The 17,064-nt window shown below is 43.0% G+C and overlaps 1 protein-coding gene and 1 long non-coding RNA gene across 6 annotated transcripts in view; one reads left to right on the forward strand and one right to left on the reverse strand.

Annotated features, from left to right (window-relative positions):
• FBXW7 (F-box and WD repeat domain containing 7) overlaps nt 1-17,064 on the reverse strand; it is a 173,841-nt gene that overhangs the window by 33,955 nt on the left and 122,822 nt on the right. Inside the window, exon 1 of one of the 5 annotated variants that reach the window (XM_057419034.1) lies at nt 80-338. The exons of the other annotated variants lie outside the window; for them this stretch is intronic. Coding sequence (XP_057275017.1) covers nt 80-235 — 156 coding nt within the window. The 5' untranslated portion in view covers nt 236-338. Of the gene's footprint in view, nt 1-79; nt 339-17,064 lie in introns of those variants that run through there. 5 annotated transcript variants of the gene reach the window in all.
• Nucleotides 97-13,261, forward strand: LOC130604498 (uncharacterized). Its single transcript, XR_008973473.1, has 3 exons — nt 97-208; nt 10,085-10,155; nt 13,074-13,261. It is a non-coding gene; the product is annotated as an uncharacterized LOC130604498 (long non-coding RNA).

Raw genomic sequence — 17,064 nt, forward strand, 5'->3', positions numbered from 1 at the left:
CCGCCTCTCTCTCCCTCCCTGTCTGCTTCCCTGCTTCCGCGGGCGCGGAGCCGGGGCGGATGGGCGGGCAGCCACTCACTTTGTAGAAGATCATCTTGAGGGTGCCGTAGAAGCCCATGGTGTCGGCGCGCTTCCCCTTGCGCGGCTGCGGTGCACCGCGGGCCCGGCGGCCGGGCAGGCGCTGGCAGTACAGCCCCTTCTCCGGCAGGTAGGTCACCGCCTCCCGCGCCGACATGCTCGGGCACGGCGGGCGGCGGCGGCGCGGCGCGGCTCGGCCCGGCTCTGCTCGGCCCTGCCCTGCCTGCGCCGTGCGGAGCCCGGCTCCCCCTGCCCGCCCGTCCTCCCTCCCTCCCTCGCTGCCCGCCCCCCTCCCTCCTCCCGCCCCCCGTCCGTCCCTCCTTCCCTCCCCTCCCGCCTCCCTCCGCAGCGGCGGCGCGGCACTGCGGGCTGCGCGGCCGGGAGGGAGCCGCGGGCCCCGGCGGCGGCTGCTGCCGCCCCACCCCGGGGAACGGGTTGGTGAAGATGCGGGGGGGGAATAAAAATAGCGCTCAGTGAGTTGGGGTTACCCTTCCCTCCCTTTATCCCCCCCCCCCGATTTTTTTTCCCTGTCGGAGATCGGGACCTGCCCCCACCCCTCGCGCTATTCCCCCGGTGCCGCACACGCTTCACGCTTTTCCAAGCGGGAGCAAAACAAGCTCATTTCCACTAATTATAATTATACCATCGCCCTCAGCGTGCCTGGCTGGACTCGTACGTGAATGCGTTCCGTGGACGGACGCAAATCAGTCCTTCAAAAGTGCGGTTCATGTTAGAATAATTTGAAGTAACAGTTTCACCAGGGGAGGGTGTGTGTATGGGGGGAGATGCCGAAATACCCTCTGTTGGCTAGACAATGGCATAAACGGAGCTGGAGGACCGCAGAGTCCAACAATTATATAATACGCATTAAAAGACTAAAGGCACAGCAAAGCGGCGGTGGAGCGGGTTCCCCTCGGGTTTCCCAGGCAGGGAGGCAGGCAGGCTGCCTGCCTTCCCTCCCCTTACCCTTCCCCTCCTCTCCCCGCGCACCTGGAGCCGGCTGCGCGCACACTGGCTCCCCTCTCCGTTAAAGCCAACCCACCGGCGACACCAAGCCATTTTAGCTCGGGTCTTCAAATCCCGTGAAGGGTTCTCACCTGTGCTTCAGTGCAAGCATAAGGAAAGCCTCGGGTAATTACTTGCTAAAGGAACGGTCCTTTTTCGGTCTCCTACTCTGTGCGCATCAACTAATCCGTTCAATTCACCCTTACGGTTTGATTCAAGGGCACTGTGGTTCCTGACATATGGTTGGGCTCTCAGACAGATACCTGCAATCAGCACAGCAGCCTGACAGTTTGTTTGGTTTTTTTTTAACTCAAGGGGACTCCAGTTTCTGCAAATTTCCTCGTTTTGTATTTCTTTTTCCCTTCGACAAAGTTTTGAGCCTTTAAGCCCAAGTGAGGCGCAGAGCATACCCATACTCAGCACATGATGTGGAGGTGCCACGTTCCCCACTGATTTTCCCCACCGATGTGCTCAGCAGAAGCAAACACGTAGTCAGTTCCTGTCAACCTGAGGGGAAACCATCTTTATCACCCAGAGCATTACAACAAAAGTAGGAAAAAGAACACACATCTAAAGGAGTGGAATTACTTTGTGTAAAACCTGTCAGCTTCCCATTTGTACTTAAAAAGCTCAACTCATATGTATTATTACTTTATAATAGCTAAGCATGCCCCGTGTTACCACACTCAGGTAAAGCAAAATCACCACCCCCATAGCACACAAGATCTGCTTAAATATGGTTTTACAGATCTCCCTCCAACACTGAGTGCTCATAGTCTCTCTTGTCTCCCAGTGAAAATGGTTCTGCCCGTCAAATCTTGGCATTTATGCCATTACCCATTAAACTGCAGTGCTGTATATTTTATGAGAACAAAATGGTCTTGGGTTGACTTCATACCTCAGATATGAACAGAGCTTGCACATCCCTGGAGACTATTACTGTCTTCCTTTGCTAACGCATCACATGCAAAAGGGAAGGAAAAAACCTACATGGGCTGCATATACACATTAAATAATCACAGGAAGGAAATTAATACGCAAATCATCAGAAAGAATTGAACATTACTGCTGGGGGGATTTCAAAATACTTCATACACATGCATGCATAATGCAATGTAATGTTCACAGTTCTCTCTGCCCCTTCACCAGTCTGTGAATGCACTCAGTGCAGAGAGGTAACACCCTTCCTCCAGCACCACAGTGGGCACTGGCAGGAAATCCTCAGGGATCATCCTCTCCCCAGCCAAAAGGCAAGTGGAACCTGACAGCATAGAGAGATTTAGCTTTTGAACAAAATGTGCTTTGGTGTAAGCAGTCAATGAGTTGAATAATAATTAGAAATTACTGTTTTCCTCTCTTTCAGAGTACTACTGTTGCCGATCCCTTCTCTTTTGATAATGATTGGCAGATATTCTCTCATGGTAGAAAAACACTGACTTAACTGTTAATCTCTTTGCCTCAGTCAGGACCCATGTAGTAACCCAAACAATCATTAGCTACTAGGAGAAAACTTGGTATATCAGGTGCTTATTTGGCACAAAAGGTTTTGGGGTTTACCTTATTTTAGAAACAGATACCACAGACAGATTTTGACATTTGAATGGTGACCATCTTTTATCTAGCAGTCTGCCTTTCTCACAGCAAGAGACAAACATTCCATACGGATACAGATATGGCTCTCACTTAGTATTTTTCCTCTATCGTGGTACCACTTTTGATTCTCTACAAAGAAGCATCCCCTCTACCTCAAACTAAGTTTGGTAGTATCTGGGTAGTTGCAAGACCACTCTAGTTGGGTGTCTGCTCTTCCCCAGAATGCCTAACCACAGCTTGGGCCCTCCACAGTTGATGGAGTGGAACCTGCTCCAGTAGAGGCTGAGGGCACCTACTGTTAGGTTACTGTTACTGTCTAGAAAGGGCTTTCTCTCTTTCTGCTTTCATTTTCAGGACTTCTCTGTCCTCAGACAAGTTGTGTCATGAATACACCAAACACTCAACTGTAAGAAATGACTTAAGTAGCGGGGAACTGATGAACGTGGGAAGACTGAGAACCTTTACCCTGTGCCTTCCAGGAAAATACAATGGTGGGGGAATAAGACCCCAACCCCTCAGATGCTTTTGAGGTCCTCACAGCAAGTAGCAGAGATGATCATTTACATCACTACTGACATTTGCAACAATCCTTATTGCAGTAACTTAGTATGGTTTAAGAATACTTAATGGTATGAAGTAAATCAAGGTACACTGAGGAAGGCTACAGTTGATAACACCATGTCAAGAGAAAGAAAAAAAAAATGTCAAAAGTTGCTGTATTTCTTTCCCTATTTGATACATTCAACTTCAAAGGTTGGTTTTATTTTGTTTAAGCTGAAGATGATTTTTCAAGTTTCTCAAACCATAACCAGCATAAAATGCGTGACATTTACAAAAACGCCTGCACCAAAATGACACACTTTCCAGTGGACAGGAGTCCAATCCTATTTCCCGACAGTTCTGCCAGCTCTTAATTAAAAAAAATTCACACCATCCAATTCTTATCCTGTTGGCACCATTTCTAGCACCTTTACCAGTTTGTCATGTGGCCTGCTGTAATTAAGACCGTCTATTACTTCTAATGAAAGACTAGAATGAATTACAGAAATCACCCGCAGAGCTGTATAATCCCCAGAAGAACAGAGATTACAGTGCAGCAGACCAAAAAAACAACATTTTTCTTGGTTTTTTTTTAGTTGGAGAAACATTTTTTGAGTTGAGAGACCACAGGATGGTCTGGCCGTGGTAATGGCCAGTCAGCATTCTGGAAGTACACTGGTGGTTAAACCATAGAATGCAAAAAACCATATTTGGCATTTCACATACACATATGTGTGTTAGGAGCATAATGTGTGCAGGAGGAACTGTGGAGCAATATGGTTTGGTATCTCCATTAATATTGGTAAATGCATCATTCACGACAGTGCCAGAAGGGATTCTGTGTACTCTGCACATTTAGCAGACGTTTAGCAGACTGACTCCTTTAGAAACATTTCAGAGGGATTTTTGTGTGTTGTCTAATAGGATTGCATTTTTTCCCACCAGGGAAACCAAACATTGTAATCAAGTGGGGCCAAATCCTTAGCTGTGCAAGCCTTACCCTGGAGAGGGTGAAGATGACCAGAGAAGGATAGTCACACTTCTGTTTCCCTTTCTGAAAATTAGACCCACTTAGGTTTTGAACACTTCCCTTCTGCTTGGTAATCTAGTTTGGGCAGCTGCAGCAGCCAGCGCTTTGTCTTCTACATTTGACCTCTTCATCCAACCACATACGCCATTTAATTTGCCAAATGCTTCCATTCAAGCAAGAATCTGGGCCCACAGAGAGGTACTTCTGCCATCTGCTTTAGACATTTAACTACAGCTTAGCTTAGCACACCTACATTTAAAAGCCTAAGTTCCTCATTCAGTCGATGAGAAAGGCAGATGCTACAGCCTAACTTGTATAGAAAGTCTTAGAAGAGGAGAAAAAAACGCCGTATGATAGCAAGTGCTAAACATGTTCCAGAGTAATGCAGGGCAGGCCTTTCTGCTACAAAAGGGAACCACTATTATTGTCAGATCTTTCTCTTTCTTTCTGAATGGATGATAAAATGAAATCAGTGACCCACTGGGATCTTAGAAATATCATGTTCTCATGGTTTCCCCTGGTTCAGCTTGGGCTAGGCACTGACGTTAAGGCTATTTTATCACACCGGTGTAACTGTGTTTGTGCAGAACATAGAATTAGTACTGATGTAACAGAACAGATTGGAAGAAATGAATTTAAGTGCACCAGTTTGTGACCATCAGCTGCTATGTTCTGCATATGAAGGAAGATCTACTCTTTGGAAGCAGTTTAGATGGAGGAATTTCTACTGAATTGGCTTACAATGCCTGCAGCAGGCTTACAAAGGACCACTCCAGCATGTTTCCCTCAACATTGTTACAGAAAGAAATACAGGCTTATGATCTTGTGCAGTACAAGTCAAACACAATCCTGCACATTACAGTGTACACTGATCAGCAACTTCCTGATCAGTGACACATTTTTGCAGTATTGATAAACTTAAGGTTTGAGATGCAGCAGGGAAAGCCACAGGAACTATTATGGAAGGAAGGACACACTGGCACTACAATAAATTGGAATAAGTCTTCTAAAGCTTACCTGAGTGGAGAATAAGTGCTACAAAGCATGATAGGTATTACTGCATTGTTTTATTAATTGCATAATGCTTCTTGGCAAAGCATTTGAAGACTGCTTTCAAACTGGAATTTACCGCACATTACTATTATTTCCATGCAAAGTAAGGTAATGTAGTTAAACAATATTCTAAATACCCCTAAGATTTGCTTTTGCAAGGAAGGTGATGGCATAGATAGCAACTGAAAAATCAGATTAATATTTCTTAATAAAGCCTGATTTTATTAGAATAGTATGAAATCTGATTACAAACACTGTTTTTAAAGTTATATATCTGCAGCAGAGATATACATTAAACAACTTCCTTTAAAAAAAAATTAAGTTTTAAAATATATTAAAAGTGTGCTAGCTAATGGCTGCAAAAATTGGTTTGAAAAGGATTTATACATGAAGTGTATGTTACAGACTTCAGCACTCGATATTAAGAATAAGCTTCAAATTGTTTTAAGAGCAGGGAGATTGCAAAGACAGGCTTAATATAATATGGCATCACCATGTCTCCTGCAGAGCAGAACTCCCCTCTGAAGGTCATACTTCCTGTCCTGTTTGTTGGTTGCCTGTAGTTGGGCACAGAACTTGCAACATATGCTTTGATGCGTAGGCTATTTTGAAGTACAGCCAAAGCTGTCACAGACCCGTTTATATGATGAGGACAGTTCCACACAGTTTCTTGGTGGCAACACCAGCTTAAAGATGTCCCAGTCTCACCTGCTCATTCCCAGCCCTGAATGGCTCTTGCCCTTATTTCTACAGGAACAAACTTCCATAGAAATGCTCTGTGAACCAGATTCATTAAGTGAGGCGAGGAGAAATGGTTTTAAGTTTTTCCCTTTGGGTTATTTTTTTTTAGAACCAGTTAGTGGTTTAATTTTCCACCATGCCATCACAAACAACTGAGCCAGAAGCAAATGAGCAATTCACAGGCAGGGCACCAACTTCCTGGGCCAGCTACACCACTGAGAAAGAGGTATGAAGAGCTGTGACCTTAGCGTCCCATGCAGAGAGCATAAGCCTATTATTTACACCTAGAGGCATCATTCTCTCCGCTACAGTTTGATGTGCATTTAAGTCAGCACAACTACAGGGTGGGGGGCACGGAATAGACAGTCCCTGCACCTGTGGCTGCCCTTGGCCATTCATTTCTATGACTATGTCACCTTCTCAGGTGTGCCACCACAGCCTTCACTGTATGGCCGTGTGGTCAACCAGGGCTGGCAATGGACTTTTTCACCAGGCTATTTGTCAGCTACTTCAGATTCCCCATCTCACCCACTGAAGAGCCATGTAGATGTCCATGCCGGCATAGCAAGAGGTACAGCCTGCTTGCCTTTTTAACCTCCTCAAGCCCCCAGAAGAGCTACCTTGACTGCTTGCCAAACTACAGCCTCAGTTGAAATGGCAAGGAAGTGGGGTTTAGGCTTTGTCCTCCCAGCCTTCGGGGCTGTACTACTACCACAGAGAGACTTACTTGCATTGACAAACATACTTAAGTCTCTGTCAAATGGAAATGGATGCTCAAATATTGAAGTTTTACCATAAAACAAGCACAACAAGGTGAACCACAGGCAGGGGGTATAATGTCAACCTCCCTTAAACATGTCATGTTTAAACTCCAGGGAGCTTGTCTCATTAGAACTGTATATTATTTCACTGAAAAAAAAAACAACCTAAACACAATCAAAAATATTTTCTGCCCAAAGCATTTTTTTTCCTTGTTAAAGAAAATTGAAAATAAAAATATTAGTGGAGCTAGGCTTCACGTTGCTTTTAATTCCCTGTGACAGTAACCACATGCAAACTTCCTACAGAGAAATCCTGTATGGTTTGTTTTAAAACTAGCAATGTTATCATATAATAAACATTTTTCATAATGCAAATTCATAAGGGGCAGAGTTAAGGTTGCTAATGCAACCCGCACTTTCATGTACTTGACCATTTTCTATGCAACAGGAACATTACGAGTTGCATTTTGTTTTGTTTCTCCTCAGTATTGTTAGATTATTCATTTTTCAAAGGAAGACAGTGGTATTACATATAATGCATCTTGCAAAACACTCACTAATGGCAGCAGATCTTCATAAGGACTGCATCTCCATTCATTGTGCTCCCATTAAAGTTAACTGTAATCTATTTATTATATCATTAAACTTAATATATTGTAAGATGAATTCTATTTATAGATGCAGTAATGGCTGTGCTAATCACTCAAGTTCACATTGAACAGGGCTGTGCTTCTGAGACACAGCAGCAGTTGCTTCAGACACCAAAGCACCTTCCCAAGTTTCCCTGAAGAGATGACCTTGCATGCTGCATCCTGCACAAGCCCAAGTGATGCTGTGCAGGTGGCTGTGGCCAGCCAGCCTAGTGTCACCCTGCCCCATGAACAGGTCCTCCAACCCGCTGGCACACACCCATGCTCTGTGGAGGCAGGTGGCACCATGCATCCCAGCCGGGTTCCTCCCTTGGTCAGCTCTTCTGGATATCCTTACACACCACTGAAGCCAGGAGCAGGGGCTGCTGCACCAGCAGCCAAATGCCACTTGGGCACAGAGTATTCAGTGTGGGACAATACAAAGATAGCAGTCCACACCTTACTCTTTAGGTGCTTACATGTTGCTTTCTAAAATACCACCCCAGGCTCCATTTTTAGTAATTTTATCTTATATTCCTATTATAGTAACTTCACAGATCCTGCTTGTGATATAGTCCATAAAGTCAGAAAACCAGGCACTTGAGACTCTCATTAAATCCTGCCATAGCAGCACAAAGCACAAGCCCTTCTGACCAACGGTTATTGACCACAACATCAAAAAAAAAAAGAAACAAAACCAAACCCAAGCCTAATAGGGATCAGTTCTTTTTTACAGTATTTCAACCATAAAGCTGAGTTGGTTTCGTTTATATTGACATGAATGTTTCCAAATTGGTGAAGCGTGCATTTCTGCCTTTGAACACCAGTGGTCAAACTGTTTTCACTTAAATATAAGCACGTTGGGAAATCACCTTTGTACAGAAAAAGAAAAGTCTATTTGGACTTGGAAGGCTTTCTAAAACATCCATCCTTCGCACTGAATACAAATAGAGCACTGGTACCTACTGCCTGTTTTCTGTCAAGTTTTCCATTTTTACTTTCTTTGGAGACAGTTTAATTTTGATTGCCAAGAGAAGTGCTTACTTATCTGGCATAGTCTACGGAAATCTATTTACAAAATAGCTGTTGTCCCTCACTTGTGGTATATGAGAATGATAAGGGGGTTAGTGGTGAGCCTTTAGGCTACAGACAGAAGAATTCCTGGAATTATAGACTATACCAGAAAGAATTAGGAACAATATGAAGAAAAAAACCTATTAAAAATGTCAAATCTCTTTCCCCACCTGCGTTACCTAAGGAGAGTATTAAAGGTTACAAACCCAAGCATTCAAAGGAGTTTGAAATGACAGGTGTAAGATGCTTTTGCTCCTGAAAAGCTGCTTACTAAGACAGCCCTGTGCATGGTGCATACTAAATAAGAGACAGATTCTGTGGGAAAAAGAGTGTCTGAGGTTGTCATTTAAGATACATCTTTACCCGTTTGTGCACATGCATCAAGTTTGCAAAGGCAAACCTGTGAACATTTTAGGCATGGCATCCTGGCAGAATTTTATAATGTCAAGGGAATTTAGTTCCAACCCCCTCTCCATCATCTGGCAACACAGTGACTCCCTGTTCAGCATGCCAGTGGCATGCTACAGCCTAAACCCCCGCTGCTGCAGGTAACCAGTGGTGAGGAATACAGCAGGATGCCATCCTTGGTGCAACAGCACTAGAAAATGAAACAGGATGTTCTGTTGAATGTGCATCAATCTCCTGGGCTCCCCCCATCACTTCCTTATTCCTCACTTCTCTGTAATCACCAGCTGCAGGGTCCTCCACTCCTCTGGCCCCTGCTCCCTGTATCAATCTCCTGGCCCAGCAATTCTCCATTTAGTTTCCTCCCTCCTGTCCTCTCCACGGCATCTCAGTCTAACAAGACTTACTGTCCCACCTTTCCTTCTCCATCCTCTTCCATGTTTTCTCCTTCCCTTGAATACAGGGGAAGCCATTTTCTATACTATGTCCAAGCATCAGCAGGGGGGAGGGGCATGTGTCTGGACTGCAGGACATAGAGAATGTTTAGCTTTTCTCCTCCCACACCAGGCCACATCTGCAGCGCAGCTGGAAGCAGCCAATATGGGGAAGATGCAGCTCTGCCAATATTGCCTTTGGCTACAGCGTGCTCCAATGCAGGTCAGTCTGCTCAGCACCTGGTGGGACACATTCTTCACTGCCCCAAGTGTTTCTGGTACACACAAGTAGTCATTTTTCCATGACACACACACTGCCCTACTGGTAAGTGACAGCAGTGGTTATAAAGGGGACAATGACACATTATACCTGCTTGATCCAGCTTCCTTTTCTCACCACAACCCATGCCTAGAGTAGAGCACAAAGAAGGGGATTTACTCATGTTCCACAAATCCTCATGACTTACTGCCATGACAACTCTACCCTCTCCAGAGGCCTGGGAGAGCCGCATGAGCTGGTTTCTCCTGAAAACATTCTTTCCGCCACACGGGAATTGATGCCAAACCTTTGCACAGCAGAAAGGAATGCTAGGCATGCCAGGGTCATGCCGGATGCTTTGAAGCCTTGCTAACCCACTGTCATTAACCTTATGCTGTGCAATTTCATGTCAAAAGGGGCTATAGGCAGAGCAAGCAGGTCAGTAAACCTGCCCCATCTAAACAAAACTCTTCCCTGAACAGGTGCTTCCAGCCTAGAAACCATACAACAGCTTGCCTGCCTATACGAGAAACACAGCACTGCATAATTTAGGGTAAGTAGTCCCTCATCCAAATTGCAAATCCATTTTTTCACACTGAATATAGCATCATTTAGGTAAGATTAGGGATAAATACCTCTAATACATTCAAGCCCAGAACAGACATTTCTAACAGAGATCTCCCCTCGAATGCAAAAAAGTATGAAATAAGGTGGCACATTTCATAGTGTGTCAGAGAGATTTTCAAACACAGTGCTACCTGTATGAAACCTAAACACTAGTAAAAAAGGAAATGGCCATACATATCCACTGCTGTGTCTAAGCTTCTTTTTGGAAAGCATTTTATTCAGTAAAATCTTATGCTCCTTTTATCAAAGTGTAATATTTATAATTGAATTAAAAGATTACAAGTCAAAAAAAACCCATTTCTACCCTCAAGGAAACCTGCATAGTGCAACCTTGACATAACCTCAGTCATCACGTATTATAACCATTTCTGCAAAACTTCTGTCAACTTGCCAGTTCAGTGTGAGGCAACTGATGTGCTCCTTAAGCCAATCCATTTGCTGTGGGATAAAGAACAAGTCAGTTATCTAAATTCCTGGCTTTTGAAACTCATAATTTCATTATTTATAGACAGGATGGAGTGAATTAGAGATTTCAGAAATTTTTGGCTTGCTGTTCAATTCACTTGTAACCACAAAATTAGATGGCAACCATGGTTCTAAAGTCTGTACCGTTATGGAGACTCTTAGTATTTCAGAAATCCAATTACTGAAGGAAGCGTAGCCCATCTAATGTTACTGCTTTAGCAAAAAAATGAAAGAATGTCTAGGAATAGTCCAAGTCACCAATGTGGTTGGCTGTATAAGGACATAACTTAAACTATTTTAATACCCCAGAAAGATGCCAAACTATTATTTGACATTAGCAGATGAGAAGAGGGATTAAAGATGCTGCAATAAAGCCTGTGCAAATATATGTCCTAATTTCTATTCCTTCTCTTTCACTGAAAGCAACTGCTAAAGCATGTTATAACATTGCTAAAGTGATGCCAGTGATGTTCTGACAAATCTCTAGGGTTGTTTTTTTGCCCACTTTCCTTTTATTATCATATTCCATCTCTAATATTCAATCAGTGCCAAACCAGTTTATGTATGCCAATCTTTCTCACAGAAATGGAAAAAGGAATACTGCTATACATCATAGGCCTGCTGATGCGACAGGGAGAGACTGAATGAAGTGGGAAAGGGAAGCGCGAGGGAGGAGTACAAGAGCACCAGTCTGCAGTCTGGTATTTAGCAGAAGTCGTAGTTTTCCAAGCAGAAAGTTGGCAAAAATCGAAGTGCAGACTACCATTAGGTTCCTTGTACTTTAACGTTCAACACAAGCTTTGCCTATCGTGTGGTCTCTTCCCTTTAGTCTAATTCCATAAGCAGAACAAACTAGTGCCTTGAAAACTGGCCAGATCTGAACAATCCCCATTTTACTATCTACCTCCAACAAAATGTGCTATAAGCCACTGACCAGATCATATGCTTATCCACCAAAATTTCAACCTCTATGCAGTTATTTAAATCCAGTCCCAGTTCTTCACTGAATTCCCCCTTGGGACAAACTGGAAAATGTTCATTTTTGTCCCTTGTTTAATCATAGACAACGTTTAGGAATATTTGATTATAAAGAAAATACTGGGAACAGCTCATTTGCTGCTTGTATAAATATATTTCCTCATTAAAATTTGATTAGAACAGTCTTAATGGAATACTACTACCTCATTCATGCTTTTGAATAAAATGATTTAAATTGGCAAGAACTAAGTTTAAATACACTTCTTCCCAGTTAACTGTCGACAGCAATTCTGCAGCCTGCAGGGACAGGTATGACTCATGCCTACCCTGTTCTTCAAAAACTGTTTTAAAATGCAGATTTTTTTTCCACTGGTTTATTGTGCTTTCCAAGTAACTGCAAACTGAAAGGGACTAAAATTAGAAGGCAGACCACTATCACCAGAGGGATTAGAAACTCCTAGGCTATGTCAATTCAAAAAGCTGAACTGGTTGACCAATACGAGGGTTTCCTTTATGTTGGTTACTACTAGATATCTGGCAAGCTTCATTCAAAGTTATTTGAAATCGCTGTGTTTAGGAACAGGGGGTGGTCTCTGGATCTGCATGCAACATTACACTGAGCAATCCTCTTCTTCTCTGGTACGCAAGGCTAAAGAAAATGAAGGTGTTCACGCTAGCGTGATTACGTCAGCATGAGAATGTACCTGGTCACGAGTCATCTGGCAAGTTTGGGGTTATTTTTAACCACAACTGCAGCAACAGTCTTTTCATGTGCCTTATGAAAAGTATGCTAATGTTTACTGATTCTAATTAACACAAAGTAAGGCAGCTTTTTGGTAGAAAGCTAATTTAAGGAGGAATCCAGTAGCCTCAAGTTTATACTGAGCAGTCAACCTGCCACAGAAAATACTGAAGATACCAACCTCCCCTGTAATTCAGGGCATCATGTTAGGTACGAGAGACTACTGGGTCAAAAGCTGAAACAATGAGATATATTTCAGCTTAAGATCGGGATGTCAGTCTCCTTATCAGCACAATCCTTCAAAGAATCCTCTGAAATCCTGTTTCTTTTAGACACACAAGCCTCAAATCTGTGGCAAGATGTGTGGGCTACTCAGTAGTGAAGAGCACACTAGGTGCTCTCAGAGTAGTATCTCATTAACCAGACACTATGAATGCACTTTATGCTTCTTTATGCAAAATACAGAGGGGGAAAAAACGCTAAGTACTTAATTTGCCATATCACTGAGGAAAGTTAAATGTTTCTCAGCAGGTGAGGATACCAAGAAGCAGGAACATTTACACTAACTGGGATTCGTTCACTTTCCCATTCATGATAACTAGTTACAGTACTGTATTACATGCATCTAGTTTAAGAATGATATTTTTTCCCTTTTACAGAAGGTAGACAGCTGGCTGTACTGTGTTGCACTCCAAAAAGAGCTAGAGAAATGCGAATAGTGAGCTGAGTTAGCTGTACACAGACTAAATGTGAGAAAGAGAAAAGAGGAAGACTCAGCCAAAGCCTGCATTGATCTAAAGCATGGGTCAACAGTTCCAAGACATGAAAAATCCAATTCATTTCCCATTTCCAAGCTCCAGGGGACATCTATTACAATCTAAAAGGTATCTGTTTTGAGGAGCTGTGATCCTAAAGCTGTTCTCTAAGCAGAGGCAATGTACACCAAGGTTAAAGAGATAGTTGTAGCAAAAGAAATCTCAGAAGAGAAGAAAAAAAAAAGCCAGAAAAACAAATCATAATGCCCCCTCCACCTCCACAAAACCTATACTTTGCTGTTGCAACAGGAAGTGGAGCTCTAACTTAGAAGTTTAGCAGATGCCCAAGTATGAAAATGGGAGTACCAGGCTGAAGAGCAGTCAAAGACTGAGAATAACCAGCAGGCTGAATCCAATCCTCTTTATCTTTTTGAAGACTATTTTTTTTATCTACATCTGGCAGTTAGTGTTTCTTTAGGTTTTTTTATCTACCTAAACATGCAAATAAGTAAGCAAAGTGTCTTCAGCTCCAGAGGAGAATTTGTGCTCAAGGACATGTTATACCTACAGAGATCTCAATGAGTGGTTCGAATACTTTCTCTGCTGAGGTACTGTCAGACTTGGCACTTGATAAAACAGAATGGATAACTGGTCTCCAGACAAGACCCCACCATGTAACCAGCCAGCTGATGGTGTCAAGAAGTTTTCTGAGGGTAGGTTGAAATTAGATGGACAAAGGCTGCTGCAGTTATCATTCCGCTGGGCTTCTCTCATGTATCATGTACTCTCTAACCTCAGTTTGAACAGCAACACCTATATCTGAACAAGTCCCGTCCTGCCCAACAGAAACCTCGGCCTGAAAGAAATTATCAACTGATTCCTTCCAGACAACACAAGAATTTCAGGAATGCAAATTAACCACTCTATGCCCCCGACAGGTCTTTCTAAGCCTTTATCCAGTTCTTCTGGCTTTTCATCTCCCCAAAATAAAACCACAGTTCCACACTCTGGAAGAGCACACGGCCAAGAAAAAATTTCCCAATGCTCAGATGTCAAGTCCCCTTCCCCCCAGCATTAGTGTCTTCAAAATGTTTTTAAATGAAAGGGAAAAGAGGAGCAGCTTGCAGTACTTTCCATATAATGCAATTATACAACCTTTTATCTGTGTGGATGCCAGCACAGAATTGCATTATTCCTTTCAAGCCCTTTGGGAATGAGGTGAGAATATTATCTTGATCTGCATTAAACCAGTAACAGTATTGAGCATATTTGCTTCTTCATGTTAAACTAATTTTAAGGAGCTCCTAATACATTTGTTAGCACTTTTTGGGAGTGATCTTGAAGCTGGAAAGGAAGAGAACAGATAACTCAATGAGCATAATAACGGCTTGTCAAATAACATCACTATTCCTTGTAATAAGATCACCCTTTCAAAGCAAGAACTACTGAGAGATATGGTAGAGACCCCAGCTCAGTGGGACCCAGTGGAGGAAGGGGCCCACAAGCTTAGGGCTTAACTAACCTAAAAGAGGAAAAGACTGAAAACCTGGCTACAAATCAGACTGTCAACTTGCCATTTCCACCTTTTGGTTGCAAAGAAACCCTGAGGCAACTGCTGGGAACAGCAAGTTTACAAGTGCACGCTTGCTGTACCAATGCTCCTGCACGGACCAGAGAGGATGACTTAGACTGCATCAGTAGAAAACTGCAACTGACAAGGAAACAAATCTTTCAGAAAAAGAGGATACTGTAATTTTCCCAGTTCAAAACCCATTTTCAGCTCTATGGGAAGATGACCACTGACAGATCAAACATGTTTTACATGAAGAACAATCATATACCGAAGGTTTGTCTACTCCAGAAACATGCTTCATGCCAGCTGCTATCTCCTCCTACTGACAATCCCACAGCCCTCTACAGATTTCCGTCTTGTAAGATGGTGTACCTTTCATAAGCTTTTCTGAAACAAACTAGTTAAAACCAGCTCTTGACTTGGAAAGCCATGGGCATATCCTCTTCCGGCTATAGCTGTACCAGAATAAGTGGTTACTCTTCCCTCCTTAACTTAATTTCAGTCAGTGAGCTTAACTGGCTACTATATACAGTAGCAGATTTTTGGCAATAAATGCACTTTTTTTCCCCTTCAACAGGCTAAGAAGTAATGACATGAGCAGCTTAAGTGGCAGATCTGAAACAGCAGAAGTCTGCTGGCAGGATGCATGACAAATACCTGCAAGTAGCCTGAAGGGTAGCACTGTATTTAGCCAACCTAGCTGAGTTGGAAGATGACATGTTCACAGTACCAACCGGTCAGACTCACAGAAGCCAAAATATACTGGATTCCTGATTGGTAGGATGAGTGATCCCAATTCATTGGGAACTCATGGTACTGCCAGAATTTGAACTGAGATCTTTTAAACCACCACTACTGCTGGTTTAACCATTAAAACCTCCTGATTCTGATACCTGCAGAGTGGCATACTGGACTTTCAAGAGTGGCTTTCTTTGAGGAATACTAGAGGTAAATGACTTAATCCCGTATCAAGAGACCCATTGCAAAATTCAGTTGTGCTTTCTATCCACTGCTATCCACAGTTACAGTACCTTCTCCTGTACTGGCAGTCCCACCTCATTCACACACACATACACGGACACACACACACACAAAACCACCCCTATTGTGCAATGGGTCAGACCAAGTCATCTGTACCACAAGTGCTTTGAACAGATAGGTAAATAGCATTGCTACAGTGCATTTCACTTATTCAGTTCAAAAGACAACAAAGTCTTTGGTCTATCCTTTTCTTTTTAAAAAGGAGTCCTGAGTTCTGTTTCTAGTGCTGCTACGTGTGACTTTGTGCAACATCCTTTGATTCTGTGAAGGGAAAACGACAGTCACCTACTCACAGGGTAGATATACAAGAGGCCTAACTTCTGTAAGAATTACATGTTAGTAAATATCCATGGGTCACCTTATAGACAGCTAACAGCAGCCAGCTGCAGTGAGGACTTGCTTTCTCAGTTTATGAGATAGGTTAGAACAGCAATGAGAAACAAAAGCACAAGGTTAAATTAGTACTAGCAGACAAAGTGTAAACTTTTCAGGGACCCTGGATATGTGCTCTGAAGCTCACCCCACAATGATTCCCTTACTATTGCTCAGGCCAACTAAATGAAATTGCACTTTGATTCTGCAAGCACAAAACGATGCATCAGAGAAGCAAGCTCTAGTAACTTTTTATTGATGTGTTTTGGAAGTGTTTCTTGTTTCACCAGATGGAAAGGTTTTCCAGTGAAATCAAAGTCATTCTGCTCAGATATTACTCATAGCATGCATTTGCACCCACATAAAAGTGTAAGTTTCAGAACTAACTAGTTTTTATCAAGGATGTTATGTACTCCATGTACTCTAAACCCACTGACACAGTATCTACAATATCTTCAAATGTTTCCTTCACCACCTTCCCCATACTGTGCACTGCCACGACAATTCACAAGATGATTTTACTTTAGACCCCTAGCTCCTGCTATACCAGTGCCAACAGAGCCTCCCTAAAATAGCGACAACCCTCCATGCTGACATGATTACATTACTGGTGCTGTACCTGTGGAAGCAGTGCCCACTGTGCCCCAGGTGGTAGCACGCTTCCTCAGTCATCTGTCACACATCCTTTTTGCCTGCCAGCAAAGCAGTGCTTGTGCAAACAGCCCAACCTAATCCACTCCAATCAAACAAGCCAGGTTGGCACAGCCTTACTATTTAAAATATCCATTTCATTTTGACAAACAACTTCGCCAGCAGATTTGAGAGGGCATTCCCCTTAAACAGAGGACTTGTGCTGAGCTTACCCAGGCAAACAATCTATGAGACTTCGACATGTGTTTATCAATGACT

The sequence above is a fragment of the Pezoporus wallicus genome, unplaced genomic scaffold (genome assembly GCF_028554395.1).
Source record: "Pezoporus wallicus isolate ANWC-B61680 ecotype Strahan unplaced genomic scaffold, APGP_CSIRO_Pwel_v1 contig_2384, whole genome shotgun sequence".
Taxonomy (NCBI): Eukaryota; Metazoa; Chordata; class Aves; order Psittaciformes; family Psittacidae; genus Pezoporus; species Pezoporus wallicus.